Source organism: Liolophura sinensis, chromosome 7 (assembly GCF_032854445.1).
Source record: "Liolophura sinensis isolate JHLJ2023 chromosome 7, CUHK_Ljap_v2, whole genome shotgun sequence".
Taxonomy (NCBI): domain Eukaryota; kingdom Metazoa; phylum Mollusca; class Polyplacophora; order Chitonida; family Chitonidae; genus Liolophura; species Liolophura sinensis.
This window is the reverse complement of record NC_088301.1, coordinates 33,302,830-33,319,766: the sequence shown is the minus strand read 5'-3', so window position 1 is coordinate 33,319,766 and position 16,937 is coordinate 33,302,830. Positions and strand designations below refer to the sequence as shown.

Below are 16,937 nucleotides of genomic sequence, written 5' to 3'. Positions count from 1 at the left end.
CGTATCAGTATAATGGCTTGAGCAGGGCGGCTTACTTGCCTTCGGTAAGCGGTCTCAGTGAAGCAGCAGTGAAGTCAGAAGAGCGATGGAAATCCGTTCTGCAACAAGGAGGCACATTACATACACCCTAAGGATTCCTTGATCGTCATATGACTGAAAAATTGTTGAGTACGACTTTAAACCCCAAGCACTCACTCACTGTATTAAAGTGAAATACTCTTGACTATGGCATAAAGCAACAAGTTAGTCGATCATACACTAATTCTCCAACAAAGGCACATATGGGGATGTATTAAGGATTTAGGATATTGTAATAGATCTGTATTACAGAAGCAGCTACAACCAGCAGTAAAAGCAGAGATTTATCAGTTCCGGTTTGTCTGAATGCCTGGGTCAGATGTAAAAAAAAAAACAAAAAATCTCTACCTACCTACCCTAAATTTTTGAACCCATGTTACCTGAAACACAACATATTTTTTTCTTGGCCTTATTATTTCTAAAGTGGTGCCATTTAAATATTTCTGGCGAGAGAACTATAGATCATAGCACAAATTCTTTGGCATGCACCAGAAACTACATGTCTTGGGCTACAATTTGGTGCAAGTCTCAGATTTGTAGCTTTTGTAGTTCTCGAGTTACAGGCCACTAAAATTATGCAACTGAAAAATGTTTTTGACCGCATCTCAAAAAGTTACAAAGATAGGCAAAATCCAATTCAGAATCAGTGTTGTCAAATACACCAGAATGCACAAAAGCATTATCAAAATTAGACACTTTTTATGACATCATAAGTTCGACCAATGGCAAGCTTCCAATGTTTTCGATGGATGTCCAAGATTTTTTCAGACTTTTTCTAACTCGGATCACTCTACAAGTATATGAAATTTCAAAAGAATCCTTTCACTGGTTTTTGAAAATAAGATTTTTAAAGGCTTTGATCAAAATTCAAGATGGCTGCCATGAAAATATGCCTCGTAACCTTGTTCCTAAAATCACCACATTTTAACAACATCCAATAAAAACTTTTCCTTTTACAGCTCTTAAAGCTTTCAAAAAGCTTTTAAAAAAATGGAGTGAGTGAGTGAGTGCTTGGGGTTTAACGTCGTTCTCAACAATTTTTCAGTCATATGACGACGAAGGAATCATTAGGGTGCATGTTCGTGTAATGTGCCTGCTTGTAGCAGGACGGATTTCCACCACTCTTTTATCTAGTGCTGCTTCATTGAGACAACTTACCGAAGGCAAGTAAGCCGCCCCGCCCGAGCCATTACACTGATACGGGTCAACCAGTCCTTGCACTATCCCCTTCATGCTGAACGCCAAGCGAGGAAGTTACAACTTCCACTTTTAAAGTGTTAGGTGTGACTCGATCAAGGATTGATCCTGGATCTACCGGTCCCGAAAAAAAAAAAATGGAAAAAAAATAATAAAAATCAAAACAATTTCAACCAGTGTTCCAGCACACTTGCTTGGAGTGCTTGGCCACCTAACAATAGTGAATTCTACTACATCAATGCATTCATTTTATAAAGCTATAATCATTTATTTGCATGCTATTATCATTTACTTGCATGCTATTCATTTTCGTGAAAACTTCTATTTAATGGAAGTTACATTTGCAAGTAGGCATGAGCCGGTCAGCACACCACATCTGATGGCTTTCTTGTGGTAGTGTGATGTAGGAGTGGTGCGTGTAGGTGGGTCAGAATAAGAGCTATGAAAATATCTCTCTGGGGTCAAATCCAACGGGGACTTTTGACTTATTTAAAAAAATATAGTGTCACAGAAAGCCAATAGCTTACGATCCTTACGTTGAACAATGTTGACATTATGTATTCATCATTTTATCTCACAAGATAAAATTTGTATATACATGTATTAAAATCACCTTAAAAATCAGACTTGAAAATCAGATTGAAAATTGGCAATATGGATCTATACCAACGCTGGCAGTAATACAATGACTGATGTCATTCATATAACACGTATAAGGTTGTAACTAAGTTGTATCCAAGATGACCAAAATTGCACTTTCATGTAGCCTGGTTTGTTACCCCTGAATTATGCATGGTCCACTGGGGCTTGGTGAACAGCTTCAAAGCATTCTGGTTCAATCTGTCCAACAAGCTCTCAGCTTGTTAGGGTCCTCTTAGGAGCCAGAGTTGGATTATGACTCAGAGCTTGGTGAATCAGTTATAGTCCAGTATCTAAATCTATTGCCAGTGTATCGTTTCCCCATTACATCAGTTATCAATGCTATCGATGAGGAGACACAGTAACAACACATCATCCCACTGACTACACCAGCACCACTGGGCTGAGACTAACCAATTTCACCAACTTCCCTACTCCATATCTCCCGTACTAGAAACCAATTTACAACTGGATTTCACAAACGTCCTTAAGTGGCAATAAAAACACATGCAATTGGTACAATTAATTTAAGCTGGCTCCAGTGTGCCAAGAATGAATTGTTTCCCTTCTGAAAAAGGGTTAGAATGATGCAATCAGACAACTGTCACTGTGTCCTACTATGCATAATGAAGCTTTAAAAGGCAAAAACTATTACAAATGATTGAAATCTAAAAACATTACTAGTAGAACCATATGCTCTGGATAAAAGACAATGTTTTTTTTTTTTTTTCATTTTCAAGTAAGTACTTGTAGAAGCTAGCTACAAGCTGTAGCACACTCTGAGAACTTTTGAAATCATCCTTTTCTTACCATCTAAAAGAGGCATAATTAAAGGACAATTAAACTGTATCAGCTTTGTTCACCAAATCGATAACCAAACAGATATTTTATACTAATGCTATTTTGCCCATTAGTGTTTGAAACTATGATGAGCATTTGTCCAAACAACACTATTCTGAAAACAAGCCTTATTCAATGTAAAATTATTCTGATGAAATCCAACTCCACTCACTTATGGGGAAAATCATTTCTTTGATGACGAATTGCTTAGGTAAATACATTATTGGGGTGGTCCAACATTTTCAATTTTCAGAAATTAAAAAACCCAATGAGAACAGAGGAACAAAAACAGTACATAAGGAGATTCAAGTAGAAGTCAGAACTGAAGTGTTTTACTTGAGAGTAAGTGAGTGCTTGGGGTTTAACGTCGTTCTCAACAATTTTTCAGTCATATGACGACGAAGGAATCATTAGGGTGCATGTACGTGTAATGTGCCTCCGTGTTGCAGGATGGATTTCCACCGCTCTTTTATTTAGTGCTGCTTCACCGAGATGACTTACCGCCCGAGCCATTATACTGATACAGGTCAACCAGTCCTTGCACTATCCCCTTCATGCTGAACGCCAAGCGAGGAAGTTACAACTTCCACTTTTAAAGTGTTAGGTGTGACTCGATCAAGGATTGATCCTAGATCTACCGGTCCCGAAGCGGACGCTCTAACAACTGTGCTATCCGGGCCGGTGTTTTACTTGAGAAGAAATAACACAGAATAAGCACAAAATGATCGTATAAGGATGAGAACATCTAAAATGCCACTTCTAAAGAATATAAGGTGGGAAAAGCATCAATTCCCTTAGCAAGTAAACAAGGTGAGGTTAAGAGAGGATTAGTTAGCAAACCGTGATATAGGTAATCCTCTTGGAGAGTCTTAGACAAACTTGTTGAAACTGCTCCTGAAATAGGCTACTCAGACAGGCACAAGCTCAATTAGGGACAGTGCTTAACAAGACACCTATAGTGGAGTCCCTGTCACCACTATTCAGCTCCTCACCCCCCACCCTGCCCTGGACACATACAAGTCTGCCCAGTCCTTTCACCACCCTCTGCCCTGCCTGACCAAGCCACCCCAAGGAACAGCCTGTACTTCCTCTCATAGACTCATCAGGAAATCCATTTAATCCATATAGGTCAACCTCAGACAAGGGTAATTACATCCAGATGTCAGAACTAAACTTACACAGGATTAATCTTTAATGACATGAATAACTGTCTTCAATGGGAGTTACACATGTTTACACACTGAACACTTCAGACATATTTAATCTTCCCAGCATTTGTTTAAGATTACATTAAAGTTAAGAATCAAAGTTAAGTTCATGTTATTGTTATCTAAACCATTCAGCTCACCTAGGTAGACAAATTTCTATTTACTGTAAAATGTCATCCACTACAATGATGAAACTATGACTCCACCATGAGAGTGAGATGCCTGTAGGACCAGGTCAATTTAATAAGTGGTCAGTATATAAGAGCTGCTTACCACTTAGCAAACTGCTGATGGCAAGAGGACGACAATTATACTAATGGACATAATACTGGTAACTAGACTATGACATGCGAAGCTATTCCACCCTTTAAAACAAAATGCCTGACCAGCATCATTAAAGTGCAATTACATGTACATCATGACAATGGTGATCACAATTACAAGGGAGGTGATTACATCATCGTAAGGCATAATTACATTATCAGCAATTCATGTCAGAATATCACTCATTTCAGTAAATGGTGGGATCCATGTAATTGGTCACTACTTAACTTAGTTATTTTACCAACATCACTACATGTATGACAAGTCTTGTTGGAGGAGTTTGAAAATGCGACAACTGAAGATCAAAGAAAATAATGAAACTTGAAAAGATACCACCTCAGTCTGAACACATTATATTAAACTGGTGTTTTAAGCACCCTAAATAATTCCATATTTCCCTTGTAAATCTTTTTACAACAATAAATATAACAATATAACTTGTAATGTGGAATCACAGGTTTACACTTCAAACAGAAATAATACTTAGCTACTGATGAAAGTACAACTAATGTACATAGATGAGTACCATACAAATACCATGTTATTCATGTAATATTTCCAATCAAAACTAAATGTGACTGTTGGTCCTATCTATCTCCACTGGCAATGAACAAACTCTTTTTAAGACGCATGGAGTAAACAAGTAAACTACATGTGATATTAAGGCCTTCATCAAGGCCTTACATTTACAGTTATAGAGTGAATAAAACACATTTATTGACGTCGGTTCATAAATTCCATACAGAACACTCAAGGATAACAGAGATCAATTCCTGTCCAGTAAACAATAAAAACAATAAAAATGTCACTTACCTATACATTTGTATCTAAGTTCCAAGCTGAGTTTGTGTCGGCATCAGATTACTTTGTAACCACTGTATCCTGAAAAGGGATGGAAATCAAAGAGGCAAGTTAGGAGGGAGGGCAAACTCAGTGAATTAATTTCTGTAAAATATAGTAAAATATCCAATGAATGTACATGATAAACTGAATTACCAGTTCAAATTCAGAAATTTTTCCAAATCCGCTTCATTAGACGGACTAGCACAGAACTGTGTTGGCCCATGTTTATGTCAGTTCATCTTCAAACTTATTTTAAGGCACATGATCTCACTAAGTGCACCATAAAATACATTAACAATGACTGATTTATGATATGAGATATGACACAAACATTTTAATTTTGTGGGGGAAAAACAGGAAATCCTAGATACAGCATTATTATTATACCCTAAAGTTTACAGGAAACTAAAAACTTATCTATACTTGACATTACTGGAGTGAGAGAATAGGACAAGCCTTGATATTTCCTGCTAATGTTACAAATGATTCATCAAAATTTGCAATGCAACCTGAACAGTCCCATAAAATTTGCCATCTTGCTTTTCTCAGTGAAATGTGATATTAATTCATAAATGCTTACTCTTTTTTAAATTGTTTTAACAAGCATGTATCAACAGCAGGAAAACACATTATTCTATGCCCCTGAGGCACAGATAGAACTGACTGTATCTGGTGATGGTATGACTGATGGATTTGTCAAATGATTGTTAACATGGTTGTTGGCAATATTCATTTTCATGGTTTACAAGTGCAGAATAAAAAGGGAGTAGCCACAGGAGGATATAGGGAATGGGGAGGGCATGCAGAGAGAGGGGGAGGGCATGCAGAGAGAGAGGGAGAGTTGATAAGAATGTTAGAGTAGGCAGTGCTGGGATGGAGTTGATAAAAGAAACAAGCTGTTTTAGTACATGAACAAATGTGTCATGCCCTCATAAATAACCCACTTTTCCTGCCCAGATTTAAACTGATGGTTTAGTTAAGAATAATGGTGAAATAATTCAGTGATGGCGCCATGGCCCCTGGTGCTTCAGTTGGCTTGAAATGTCAGATACAATAGAGACAAGTGTACAGGTATTTTAGGGCACAGTTTAACCTTTAGCAAAGATTGTATCATAGTTAATTCAAATTTCCCCCACAAAATGACTGTTCAGACAATATAGTATACTATGAAAGTAGGTTACAAATATGTATACCAATAAGCAACACTGAAATCCAATCTGAGTGCAACCTAATCTCACAAGGACACATATAAGACCATATGTTCACTGCGTTTAATCATGTCCATAGTCAAACTATGTCAATAGTCCAACATTTCCTTCAAAGGGCAGTAAATATCATACAGATTATATCCTAGGATATCTTAACTTATAACACTAAAACTGGTTAAGTAGTTTGGTCTAAAACAGGAAAAGAACTGCCTCAAACTCACACTTGATCTGTAACTCACACTTGATTTGTAACTTGCCTTGGTGAAACAGTGTTACCAGGTTTTCATTCTAATACAATGAACCAATATGAAAAGATATCAGAAGGCTTTTGTAACAGACTGGGGACTGATAGACTAACTGTTCTGTCACAGGCTGGGGGCTGACAGACTAGGTGACATCCAAAAGTTCCCTTAAATTCAGTGCTAGTGCTAGGAGAAACTCTGGTTCTTGTTGCTTATACACTGACAAGTTTAACATTTATTGCATGAGTTGATCCTGCCAATCTCAAGAATATTTCACTTCAATGATGATACTCAGATTTATGGGGGTAGGACCTGTGAAAAGTTTTATAATGTAAATGGTGACAAAGATATGGCCATTAAAAGCCATTTACTAATTTACTGCTGCATAACCATGAAGCAACGGAAACACCCTGCACTCTAACTATGGAAAGAAAGATGATACTTCAAACTTTTACGCATATCATATCACACTATTCCTGAGTATGTAAAAAATTTAGTAACAGTACACCCCAAGGAAGATGATATGCTATGAATGAGGAATAAACGTGTTTACAAAAACATGGCAAACATGGAATCAAATTTAATTAATGCAAATTTGGCGTCCACATTTTAGAGTAAGGTAACATGATTTATTTTCTATGAAGGTTTCAAGTGATGTCTGTAAAAGTTGATGACAGGTCTGCTGTTTAACCTGCTCCATACTTACAAGAACAAAAATATTTCCTCAGCTTCACAAAACACAGACAAGTTTCTTGAGAATACATCCAGGCCTAACGCAAGTCAGAACCTCCGTCCAAAAATCTGTGTCAAATCTGTGAGAAGACTTCAACTTTTTGGTAGTCCTTATACTCCCACTTTTTCGCCGTTGTTGTCCAAAGAAGAACACACTTTTCTAAATATATTCTAGATGTAGGCATTCAAGCACAAAGCACTAAACCACAGCCGTCATCAATAGCTGCATCAGGAGAGAGCAACAGTCCAGAATCCTGGTAAACTCTGTTTAGCACCAGGCTTTAAACCTAAGCAATTATCTCTAAAGACTGCACAGTTTATGGCAGTTAGTCTGACATGGTTGTACACTGAACAGATGTACACTGTACATTGGATGGTGGGTAACTAGTTAGATCCCAGGGGGTTATGCTGAGGGTTCAAACAGACACACTGGCTTTTCCCCCTACTGATGGGGCCAGGGAGTGAGGGCCAGTCTCCCCATTGTGGCTGATAACCAGTTTCTGGTAGACTCCCCCTTCCCCACAGCCATCCATCAGACTGAAGGCAGGGACATAAACACACTGCACAGGGAGTCTCCTCTGAAGTGATATACTTGACTGTGCCCATGTCTACAACCTACTATAAACTATCAAAACAGACACCCAAAGACTCTAGCAATATGGCAACACTTATGAAGATGGCAGTACACTATGATTTCTGAATCCTGAAGTGCACTTCTGTATCCTGAATTCTGCACAATACTGTAACTCTCATACATTGAGGTAAACTAAGACTCCTGAATACCAAAGTACACTGTGTATCCTGAATACAAGGACATACTGTGATTCCTGAATACAGGGACATATTGTGATTCCTGAATACTAATATATGCTGCAATTCCTGAATTTTGAGATATACTGTTCATCTTAAGTATATCATAAAAAAATAGAGGAATTCCCAATAAATGCACTAATAACTCCTGAATATTAACTTCAGCTCTGTGAAACCCGATGATTCTCCTGCATATATCACTTCATTAATTTATTCACTGACATGAGTTGTGTTACATATTTGAGGGTAAGACACTGGTTTTCACTTTTTTGGTATGTAGAAGTATCTTGTTTTGGTGCAACAAAAAGAGTACACTAGGAGACTTGACAAGAAAAACATGTGCAAGAAGGAGAAAAATTGAAGCTATTACTTTTTCATCAAACCACAGTATTGCCAAAGGAGACATCCACAAAGCCTAAAACAAAAGAAATACCATGGAGATTTGAATCAGTCATGAGCTCCAGAGTAATCTATCACATGCTTATTTCTACAACTTAAATATTTGAATGCAATATACATGTACATGTATAGCTTCATTGAAAGGACTTCATGAGCTCCCAACAATAAGTTCAACAGTTAATGGGCTAGGCCAACTACCTAGTTTGTGCACATTGTCAAAACAACTACTAGAGGGGCAGCAGTGGAGGGGGGACTCAGATTATAATGTATCCAAACCGGTGACTCCCAACTGACATCAATACAGATGTTTTTTTTTTTTTTAATTATTGATATTTGTATTATGAGCCTGAATACTGAACTCATTCAGTTTTCACAGTTACACACAAGGCCTGGCTGGCTCAGACAGTTTAAGTACTGACTCTCTGCGACAATCAGGCTCTTAGACCATTAGGTTAAGTGCTTGAGCTGGAGCTCATCACTGATTTAATTCAGGAATCTACCATTTAATGTTTCGCCTGTGGCTCTAAGTTCAATGTTTCGAATGTGGCTCTAAGTTTAATGTTTCACCTGTGGCTCTAAGTTCAATGTTTCGAATGTGGCTCTAAGTTTAATGTTTCGCCTGTGGCTCTAAGTTCAATGTTTCGAATGTGGCTCTAAGTTTAATGTTTTGCCTGTGGCTCTAAGTTCAATGTTTCCCCTGTGGCTCTAAGTTTAATGTTTCACCTGTGGCTCTAAGTTCAATGTTTCGCCTGCGGCTCTAAGTTTAATGTTTCACCTGTGGCTCTAAGTTCAATGTTTCGCCTGTGGCTCTAAGTTCAATGTTTCGCCTGTGGCTCTAAGTTTAATGTTTCGCCTGTGGCTCTAAGTTTAATGTTTCACCTGTGGCTCTAAGTTCAATGTTTCGCCTGTGGCTCTAAGTTTAATGTTTCACCTGTGGCTCTAAGTTTAATGTTTCACCTGTGGCTCTAAGTTCAATGTTTCGCCTGCGGCTCCAAGTTAAAAGGGTAGTTATTCTGGGTGCTCAGGTTTCTTCGACCCATAAACTTGACCGTTGTTATATTAGTGAAAAAATCTTCAGCAAGCTGTTAACACCAATCAAATAAATAAATAAATGCATCAAACACCAGATCCAAAATGAATCAAAATAGAACTGTTGTGTAATGAAGTATAATGTATAAAGAAGAAGAACTAGTAGAGAATATTAAAGATACATGAGCACCTTTGTTATCAGCATTTGTCTAGAGGGCTTCTGCCTGTAAGTTAGCATGAGGTATAAGCCTGCGGATGGGAAAGGGGTCTCTAGCAGGAATAGACCACAAGCATATCTGAGCTAGATGTATACAAAGTAATCACTGGGAGACAGCTCACAACTGTAAGCCACAAGATACTGAACCCTTTTTTCACCTGCCACAGAAGGCGTTGATTCTAGCAGCAGATTACAGCCATGTGTTTTGGTTTGAGCCCTGATGTGTAAGAGTTACATATACAGGACGATCATGTTAGCACTTTGATATAATGACCTGCTACACTGATGTGTAGTGTAGGATTTCCCTAGAGATATAGTGCTTTCCAGTGGTGCAGTGCTGAGGCTTCTATTAATTTGATTCCCGGAAGTGATACTGGATGACAAGAAAACAGGGATGATCGTTTTAACTTCAGGCATGATGAAGGCTGGTTTCTAGAGAAAATTCCAGAGATGAAATTCTTTTTCAGAAAGCCCACATGTGAAACACTCACAGAGTAAATGCACTATATGCATGATCAAAAAGATCTGCTATAGTGGGGAAAAAATACAAATTCCACCTAGTACAGAGCTATGCTTAAGATGAGAAAATGACACCAACAAACATATTCAACGAGGTGACAATAAATGTCTAATCAAATGGATCAAGAGATGGCTAGCTGTAACTGTCAGTCCCATGGCCATTTAGGTTGCATGTTTGAGTCGAAATAGTGCTTTAGATCAATCTTTAAATCTGGAGGTTCATCAGGTACCTGTTAAAGGGCAATCATTTCTGTGCACTCTAGTTTGCTGACCTGTATGCTATATATAGAAAAGATACACTTCCAAAAAGGCACTTCAACGGTCTGAACTATACTAAAGCATTTTCAAAAGTAGATTCGCATTTCTGTTGTCAATAAGATCTTTCTGAATTACTGACCTAGCTTCCACATCTTTTCTTCACCACGTGGTATTTCTGAAACTGTCACATGTTTGTGATATATATTCCTACTTGTTTATTTTCTTTGTGAAAAAGGTGTTTACAAAAAAATCTAGAAACAAATAAAACATGTCCAAATAAATATGTGTAATAGTGGTGTGAGGAGGAGCAGCAAAATGTGAGCTATGACAACAGTGTTGAAAACAGATGAAGAAACAGTGTAGCGCGTACATGTATGGCTCATCTGTGCAGTTACACTAGCTTCAATGAATAGTAACAGCATGGACTAGTGATGGTGGAAAGGTCACAAGTGCATGTCAAAATAGATTGTACATGCTGACCAAGAAAATAACACACAATTGTGACACCACTGTAGAATAATCACATAAATCTTGGATCAATTGTAGAACAAGTGTCTGTCATTGTTTCCTGTTCACTGTTAACATGGGCTGGCAAATTCACACCTTGCTATTGAGAAACTGCATACTGGGAATAAAATATGGAAAGTGAATTCTTTTAACATGTCAATACAAAAATGAAAATTAGTGAACTGGCAGTTTTTGTTTTCTTCCTGCTGGATTGCAACATGAGGAATTTCAAGACCAAATGACAGCTGAACAAATATTGGACGATATTGGTTTAAAGTGCATTATATCAAAGTGACATTTACCAAATTTCTTGAAGATTTTTTTTTATATATAGGTGATATCAACATTGGCATTTTTAATCTACTACTATAATGGGAAAAGTGGCAAATTCCCTTTCATTCTTGTTTGTAGCTTCCTGTTGTCCAAATCCTTTACACATTAAACTGTGTTCTTCAAAAAGTAATGGCCAATGAAGAACAATTACCTTTACATTTTTCTTAAAGCAGTCCATACTCATTCAGAATATCACAGCAATAAAAAGGAGGAAATAAAACGTGGTAATTCTTCAAGCTTTCTCATATTTTAATTTTACACAGTGTACTATCCTGATTTGGGAATGCTGCTATGTCTACAGAGATACAACAATAATTTCTGTGAAGTGCAAAAACCTGGCTCTGTGAAAGCAGAGGTCATGAGTAAACATCAACATTCGGCAGCAGTCAAACTAGCGAAACATGGGTCTGCAACTTCATTATTCAGTCGCTGATCTGTTCTGGGAAGACCACCTTACCTCAGTGAACCAGAAAGGACATTCTTCGCCTACTATGGTTTTAATGTAAATAGTTTTAAAACAGGAATTAGCCCAATGTATGCCAGAACGTTTTCTGCAATTTGGGCAGTATTATGTCTATCCAAGATATTTACTTGTATTTGCTGAAAAAGCTGGATGTACTAGAATTATAGTCCTACTCGTCTACTGTAGCTATATTCATTATAAAACCAATAAGGCCAACTAAACAAATGAACCACTAAAACTCATGACTAATGTCAGAAGCTTACTTAATGTACATCTGTTTTTGCAATTTTTATACTTATATGTATTTCTACACTGTATGTGTAACAGAGCTACACTTTTGAGGGCCTCACATAAAATCAATCTCTGGTTGTCCGACTTTACATACTGATGTATACACTACCCTCTCGAAATAAAGTTTTCATTATTATTATTATTATGAACCAATCACACAACAGTGTTATTTAGCCATGAAGTCATGAATTCTGGTAACTATAATCCCTATACATGTACTGTACTAAAAATGATGGTGAAATGATCATCTTCCTGTCATGGTGATATCCAGACTGGATAGCTGTGAGTCATGACGAAATGAAATCATCATACTATTGATTAGTTGGACTTTACGTACAGGTACTTAATGTATACCCAGAAAGTGCAAATTCCATGCAATGATAACACTATTACAGGAAACACATACATTTAACATGGAATTTCATTAACTCTCTCATTTCATGTGCATAGATATATATTGTAAGAGAAAGCTACATGTAAATACACTAGGATATAGGTTTGTGTCATGCATAACTTGTTTATACTATTTTTTAGAGAACACTTGGAAGCCAGGAAATAATTCCTGGAAGGGCCTGCAATGCATCTTTTATCTGTGTGGAGAAGTCAATATGGCTGATCCTTACAGGCAGATATGAAAGAAAAGCTTTGGGCAAAGCCTGTGGGGTGGAAATAAGAGACTATACAGGGCCTTGAACAAAGCTATTGTTTCCCAAACAACCTGTCAAGGCAGTTGCCAAAAAGCTTTAGGGTTTTTCAACAGCCCTAGAGATAAACTGGTTGGCCTCCACCAGTAACTGTCTTATCAGGCGATGCCAGTGGTACCAAAGGTTCTGCAGACTGGACATTTTTCTAAACAGCTGAGATTCTGGTGATACAGGCTGGGGGAAGAATGTCAAACATTCACTGTTGACATCCTTCAGAAATAGTCTGCAGGACTCCCCATAAGTCTTTCTCCAAAACCCAGCAACAGTGTAAAAAAATCCAACAAGACTCTGCCACAAAATAAGGAAATTAAAAACACCACAAGGCTCACAGACTTGTGCCACATTCTCCTGGGAATTGTAAAAATCCTTGGCCTAGGTACAAAAAAGATTGTGAAAGCAGATTTCAGAAAAATGCAAGAAGCAGAACTGAACACAACACTTTGATTTTGTTATTATTGTAAAAATGTTTCATTTTAGAACGTAACTGTTTGGGACGTTTCATGTTCTGCGGGTAGGTGATGTTCACTTTTTAATAATGAAAACTTATTTCTCGCACTCCAAATAAAGGCTCTACACTGTAAAATATATCCAGTCTCAATACATTACAAAAAGAAAAATTTCGACAAGAGATCAATAAACAAACGCTCTCGTTGGTCAGTGTATGTGGTGTTTATGCGTGGCGACATTATACATTTATATAAAAGACCTTGAAATATCACTATAACTCCCACAGTTATGCAAGCAACTCTTTGACAAACAGTTTGATAATTATCACAACATAGTTACTTTATTTCCTCAAGTTAAAATTTAATGTGATTATAAACACAGGCATTTTCTAAATTCAACTGGACTTATATCTCGCATCATGTGCAGATATAGGGATTGCTACAAAGCCTTAAATATGGTTTACATGAAGCAGTATATTTTCCATTCAATGAGAAATTATTAACACTGTATGTGGAATACCAGGATGGAATTACTATGTAGTATATCAGTACTGTGAAACACTGTTATACTACTCGCTCTTATAGTCCATGGTAGTCAAGCTAATGTCACATTCCACAACATATATTTTTATTTCATAGGTGGCAAATAATCACCAATATAGTATATTTGTTATCATATAATTAATGCTGCAATCACATTAACAGAATGTTACATTAGTACTACAACCTTAAATATAATCACTTACAGGAAAAAAAGCCTAATGAATTCAAACCAATATTAGCTGTATGAGTCAGCCTTTAAGTTTAATATTACTGTATATAGTATGTTTCACCTTCATCATCATAACCTTAGTGTTCAGGAAACTGACTTTGAACCTCTATCACAGAGACTATTCAGAGGTCACCTGGCCAGTCTGGCTTGCTCAAATTCTTCCATCACATCCTGATGACTTTATTGGTAAGTTCTGAAAGATGGACAGTTTATTGCAGGTGATGTCCTAAAACTGCTTCAGATTGCTTCCTTTACTTTATCTTACACTTGCGTTTGTAATCAAGGGGTGGTAGCAACCAAAAAAGGCACTGGTGGTGGCAGTTTTACTGTGACTTTCACTAAATTCACAGTATGCTGTTATCAGAATCAAAAATTGGTGGGGAGTGGATTTATTTTTCATCAGTTTATTTGTAAAGAAGCTTGCGGGTGTTAGCTGTGGGGATGCCCTTTAAATTATCATTATGAATTAATTATTATGCATGTAATCTTCTGAATTAATGATATACCCCTGTTTGCATGCTGGATGAACAGAACATCAACTCTGTAAATATTTTGGTCAGTAAACCTTGACACATGTACAATGGTTACACAGGCAGACTGGAAAGATGCAACATCCTCAGCTCTCTTCTAACTACAATGGCAGAAGAACAATGAAAGTAAGGTGACTAAGAAGAAGTTAATTAAAATAATAAAATATTAATATTCCGTTTTATCCAACCTCTGATACATCATGTTTACATAATTTATCTACCTTCACAAATAACCGAAATCTTACAAAGCAGTGTGATATCAAAAGGAGAGTGTTTTCTAGCAAAATGGATAATTGTCGTTTTTTTAACTATTAAGCAATGTGAAGTCTGAAATAGTCTTTAGCTCGACATTTCACAAAACAGGGACTTTTATAAAGGCATTTTCCACTGATAAAGTGCATGAGAGGGCAATAGTATGAGTATAAATTTCCATAGCTCACAACACTATAGCTTAAATATGTCTTCATATGTAAGAAGAAAAATAAATGAAGCAAACTGCTTTTGTTACAGTAATTTGCCTGGCCAAACTTTAATACTCCGGACAGGAATAAATTGATGGGAGTTATTAGTTGAAAGCAATTAGTCTCAAGGCAAGTAACAGAGTTACACGAATTCTTCAAAACCCCCAGATTGCCCTGGGTTAAACTACATGTATGTTCTCCTGTCATCAGAGTGCCTGTACAATGGCTGTCAATGGTCTACTCTACATTCCAGCCTGTCTTAACCTACCCACAATCCAGGTTGGCTACGATTCCATCCACTTCTCCAGACTACTGAATATGCATCACTACTTTCTGTGCTCTGCTGATATTGCGGGAAGTTTGACCATCTACTGAGTAATAGTGACAGTGCTTCACCATGAATCTATTAACAGGGCTAGCATATACTTCTCTGAGCACTGTCTCATCCAAATTTCTTACACCAAATCCCTTCAGCATGTTATTCAAATCTTTTCAAAGGAGCAGTTACTCAAACTGAAGTTTTCCAATTGCATGGTATGTGTGACCTTGGTGTGATGATTGAGTTTAGTAAATGTTATGCAATGATAGTGATAGCCTAAAGCTAAGCTCATACCACAATACGTTCATACCATAATGCCCAGCTTCAGTCACAGAGACTTCCACATGGACAATTTCACTAAAAAATCTGTCTCAAACTCTACCTTATTTTTGCCATCCACTGATTCCTTAAAATACCTGAAATGTAACATGTCAATGCCAGCAGTGGAAAATCATCTTTCAACAGTAATCCAGCCATTTAAACTTTTGAATCGGACAGCTCAAATCAACATCTGACATGATTAGAATTTTTTTTTCAACTTCGGGGAAGGTGAAAGGCCGAGAATATTTTATCCCACCCAACAGTCTCTTTAAAGAATTGCATGCCCTGTAAACAGAATGCTGAGTGGGATAAACTTTTAGCAGCCAATCTGTGACCCTCCCTGAAGTTGAAAAAAAAATGCCCAACGTGGCAGATGTTGATATGATTTCGATTTGAAAGTTTAATCGGCTGGATACCTGTTGAAAGATGGTGTACCAATGCTGGCTTTGAAATATAACATTTCGGGGGTTTAGGGAATCGTTTTTTAAGCTTTTAGTAGCACCAGTATCATAAATGGTAAATTTAATATGATAGGGTCTCCTGATATGAGATACATGTATAAAGAAATTTGTATTCAATCATAATCTTGATTCATACTAAACATAGTTAAAAATGAATTAAAGGTTCAAAATAATCTTCATCAGACAGTGAATTTAATGCGCACATCGAACATACACAAAACAATATCAGTAATTCAAATTTACTTCATTATGTGCTAATAATGACACTGCCATTGACTAAAATTACACTGACATTGACTAAAACGTGAAGATCAATTTCTATTTCTCATGTGAGAGAGAAGGAAGGAAACATGAGCCACTTTTCACAAAATGTAATCAGAAATACACCATATTCCATTTTATCAAATACAAACTATTCTAATTAAAGTGGCATTTATCCATGCATGCACCGAACATTATGTGTTAAAGTTAACTTGAATTGTTTGTATTAGATGCCAAATAAAAAATGTTGGCCTTGTGGATCAACTTACCTCCTGAATGGGGTAAGTTGATCCACAGTGTGGGGCAAAGTTGATCTGCCACATGAATAAGCAAGTATCATTTATCTATTATTAATTAAGCCGTTTTATTTCTGCACTGTTAGTTATACTAAACTGCAAGTATTTCTATTTGGTTCTTTCACTGTCAGCCTAGACTGCCTTTGTAATGTGAAGTTCTCAATGTTGTGAAAAAGACAAATAATGACAAAAAATCAGATCTCTAAACACAAGTTTTACAAAGATTGGA

At 37.0% G+C, this 16,937-nt stretch overlaps 2 protein-coding genes across 8 annotated transcripts in view; both read right to left on the bottom strand.

Moving 5' to 3' along the window:
• LOC135469634 (heparan sulfate glucosamine 3-O-sulfotransferase 1-like) overlaps nt 1-16,937 on the bottom strand; it is a 143,581-nt gene that overhangs the window by 58,559 nt on the left and 68,085 nt on the right. The gene's annotated exons all lie outside the window — the stretch shown is intronic.
• LOC135469633 (heparan sulfate glucosamine 3-O-sulfotransferase 5-like) overlaps nt 1-16,937 on the bottom strand; it is a 127,880-nt gene that overhangs the window by 45,534 nt on the left and 65,409 nt on the right. For 5 of the 7 annotated variants that reach the window (XM_064748153.1, XM_064748157.1, XM_064748154.1 and 2 more), the window contains one exon: nt 5,100-5,168. In XM_064748153.1, the coding sequence (XP_064604223.1) occupies nt 5,100-5,107 (8 nt within the window). In that variant the 5' untranslated portion in view covers nt 5,108-5,168. Of the gene's footprint in view, nt 1-5,099; nt 5,169-5,282; nt 5,367-7,285; nt 7,854-16,937 lie in introns of those variants that run through there. The other 2 variants (XM_064748156.1, XM_064748152.1) reach the window with 2 other exon arrangements.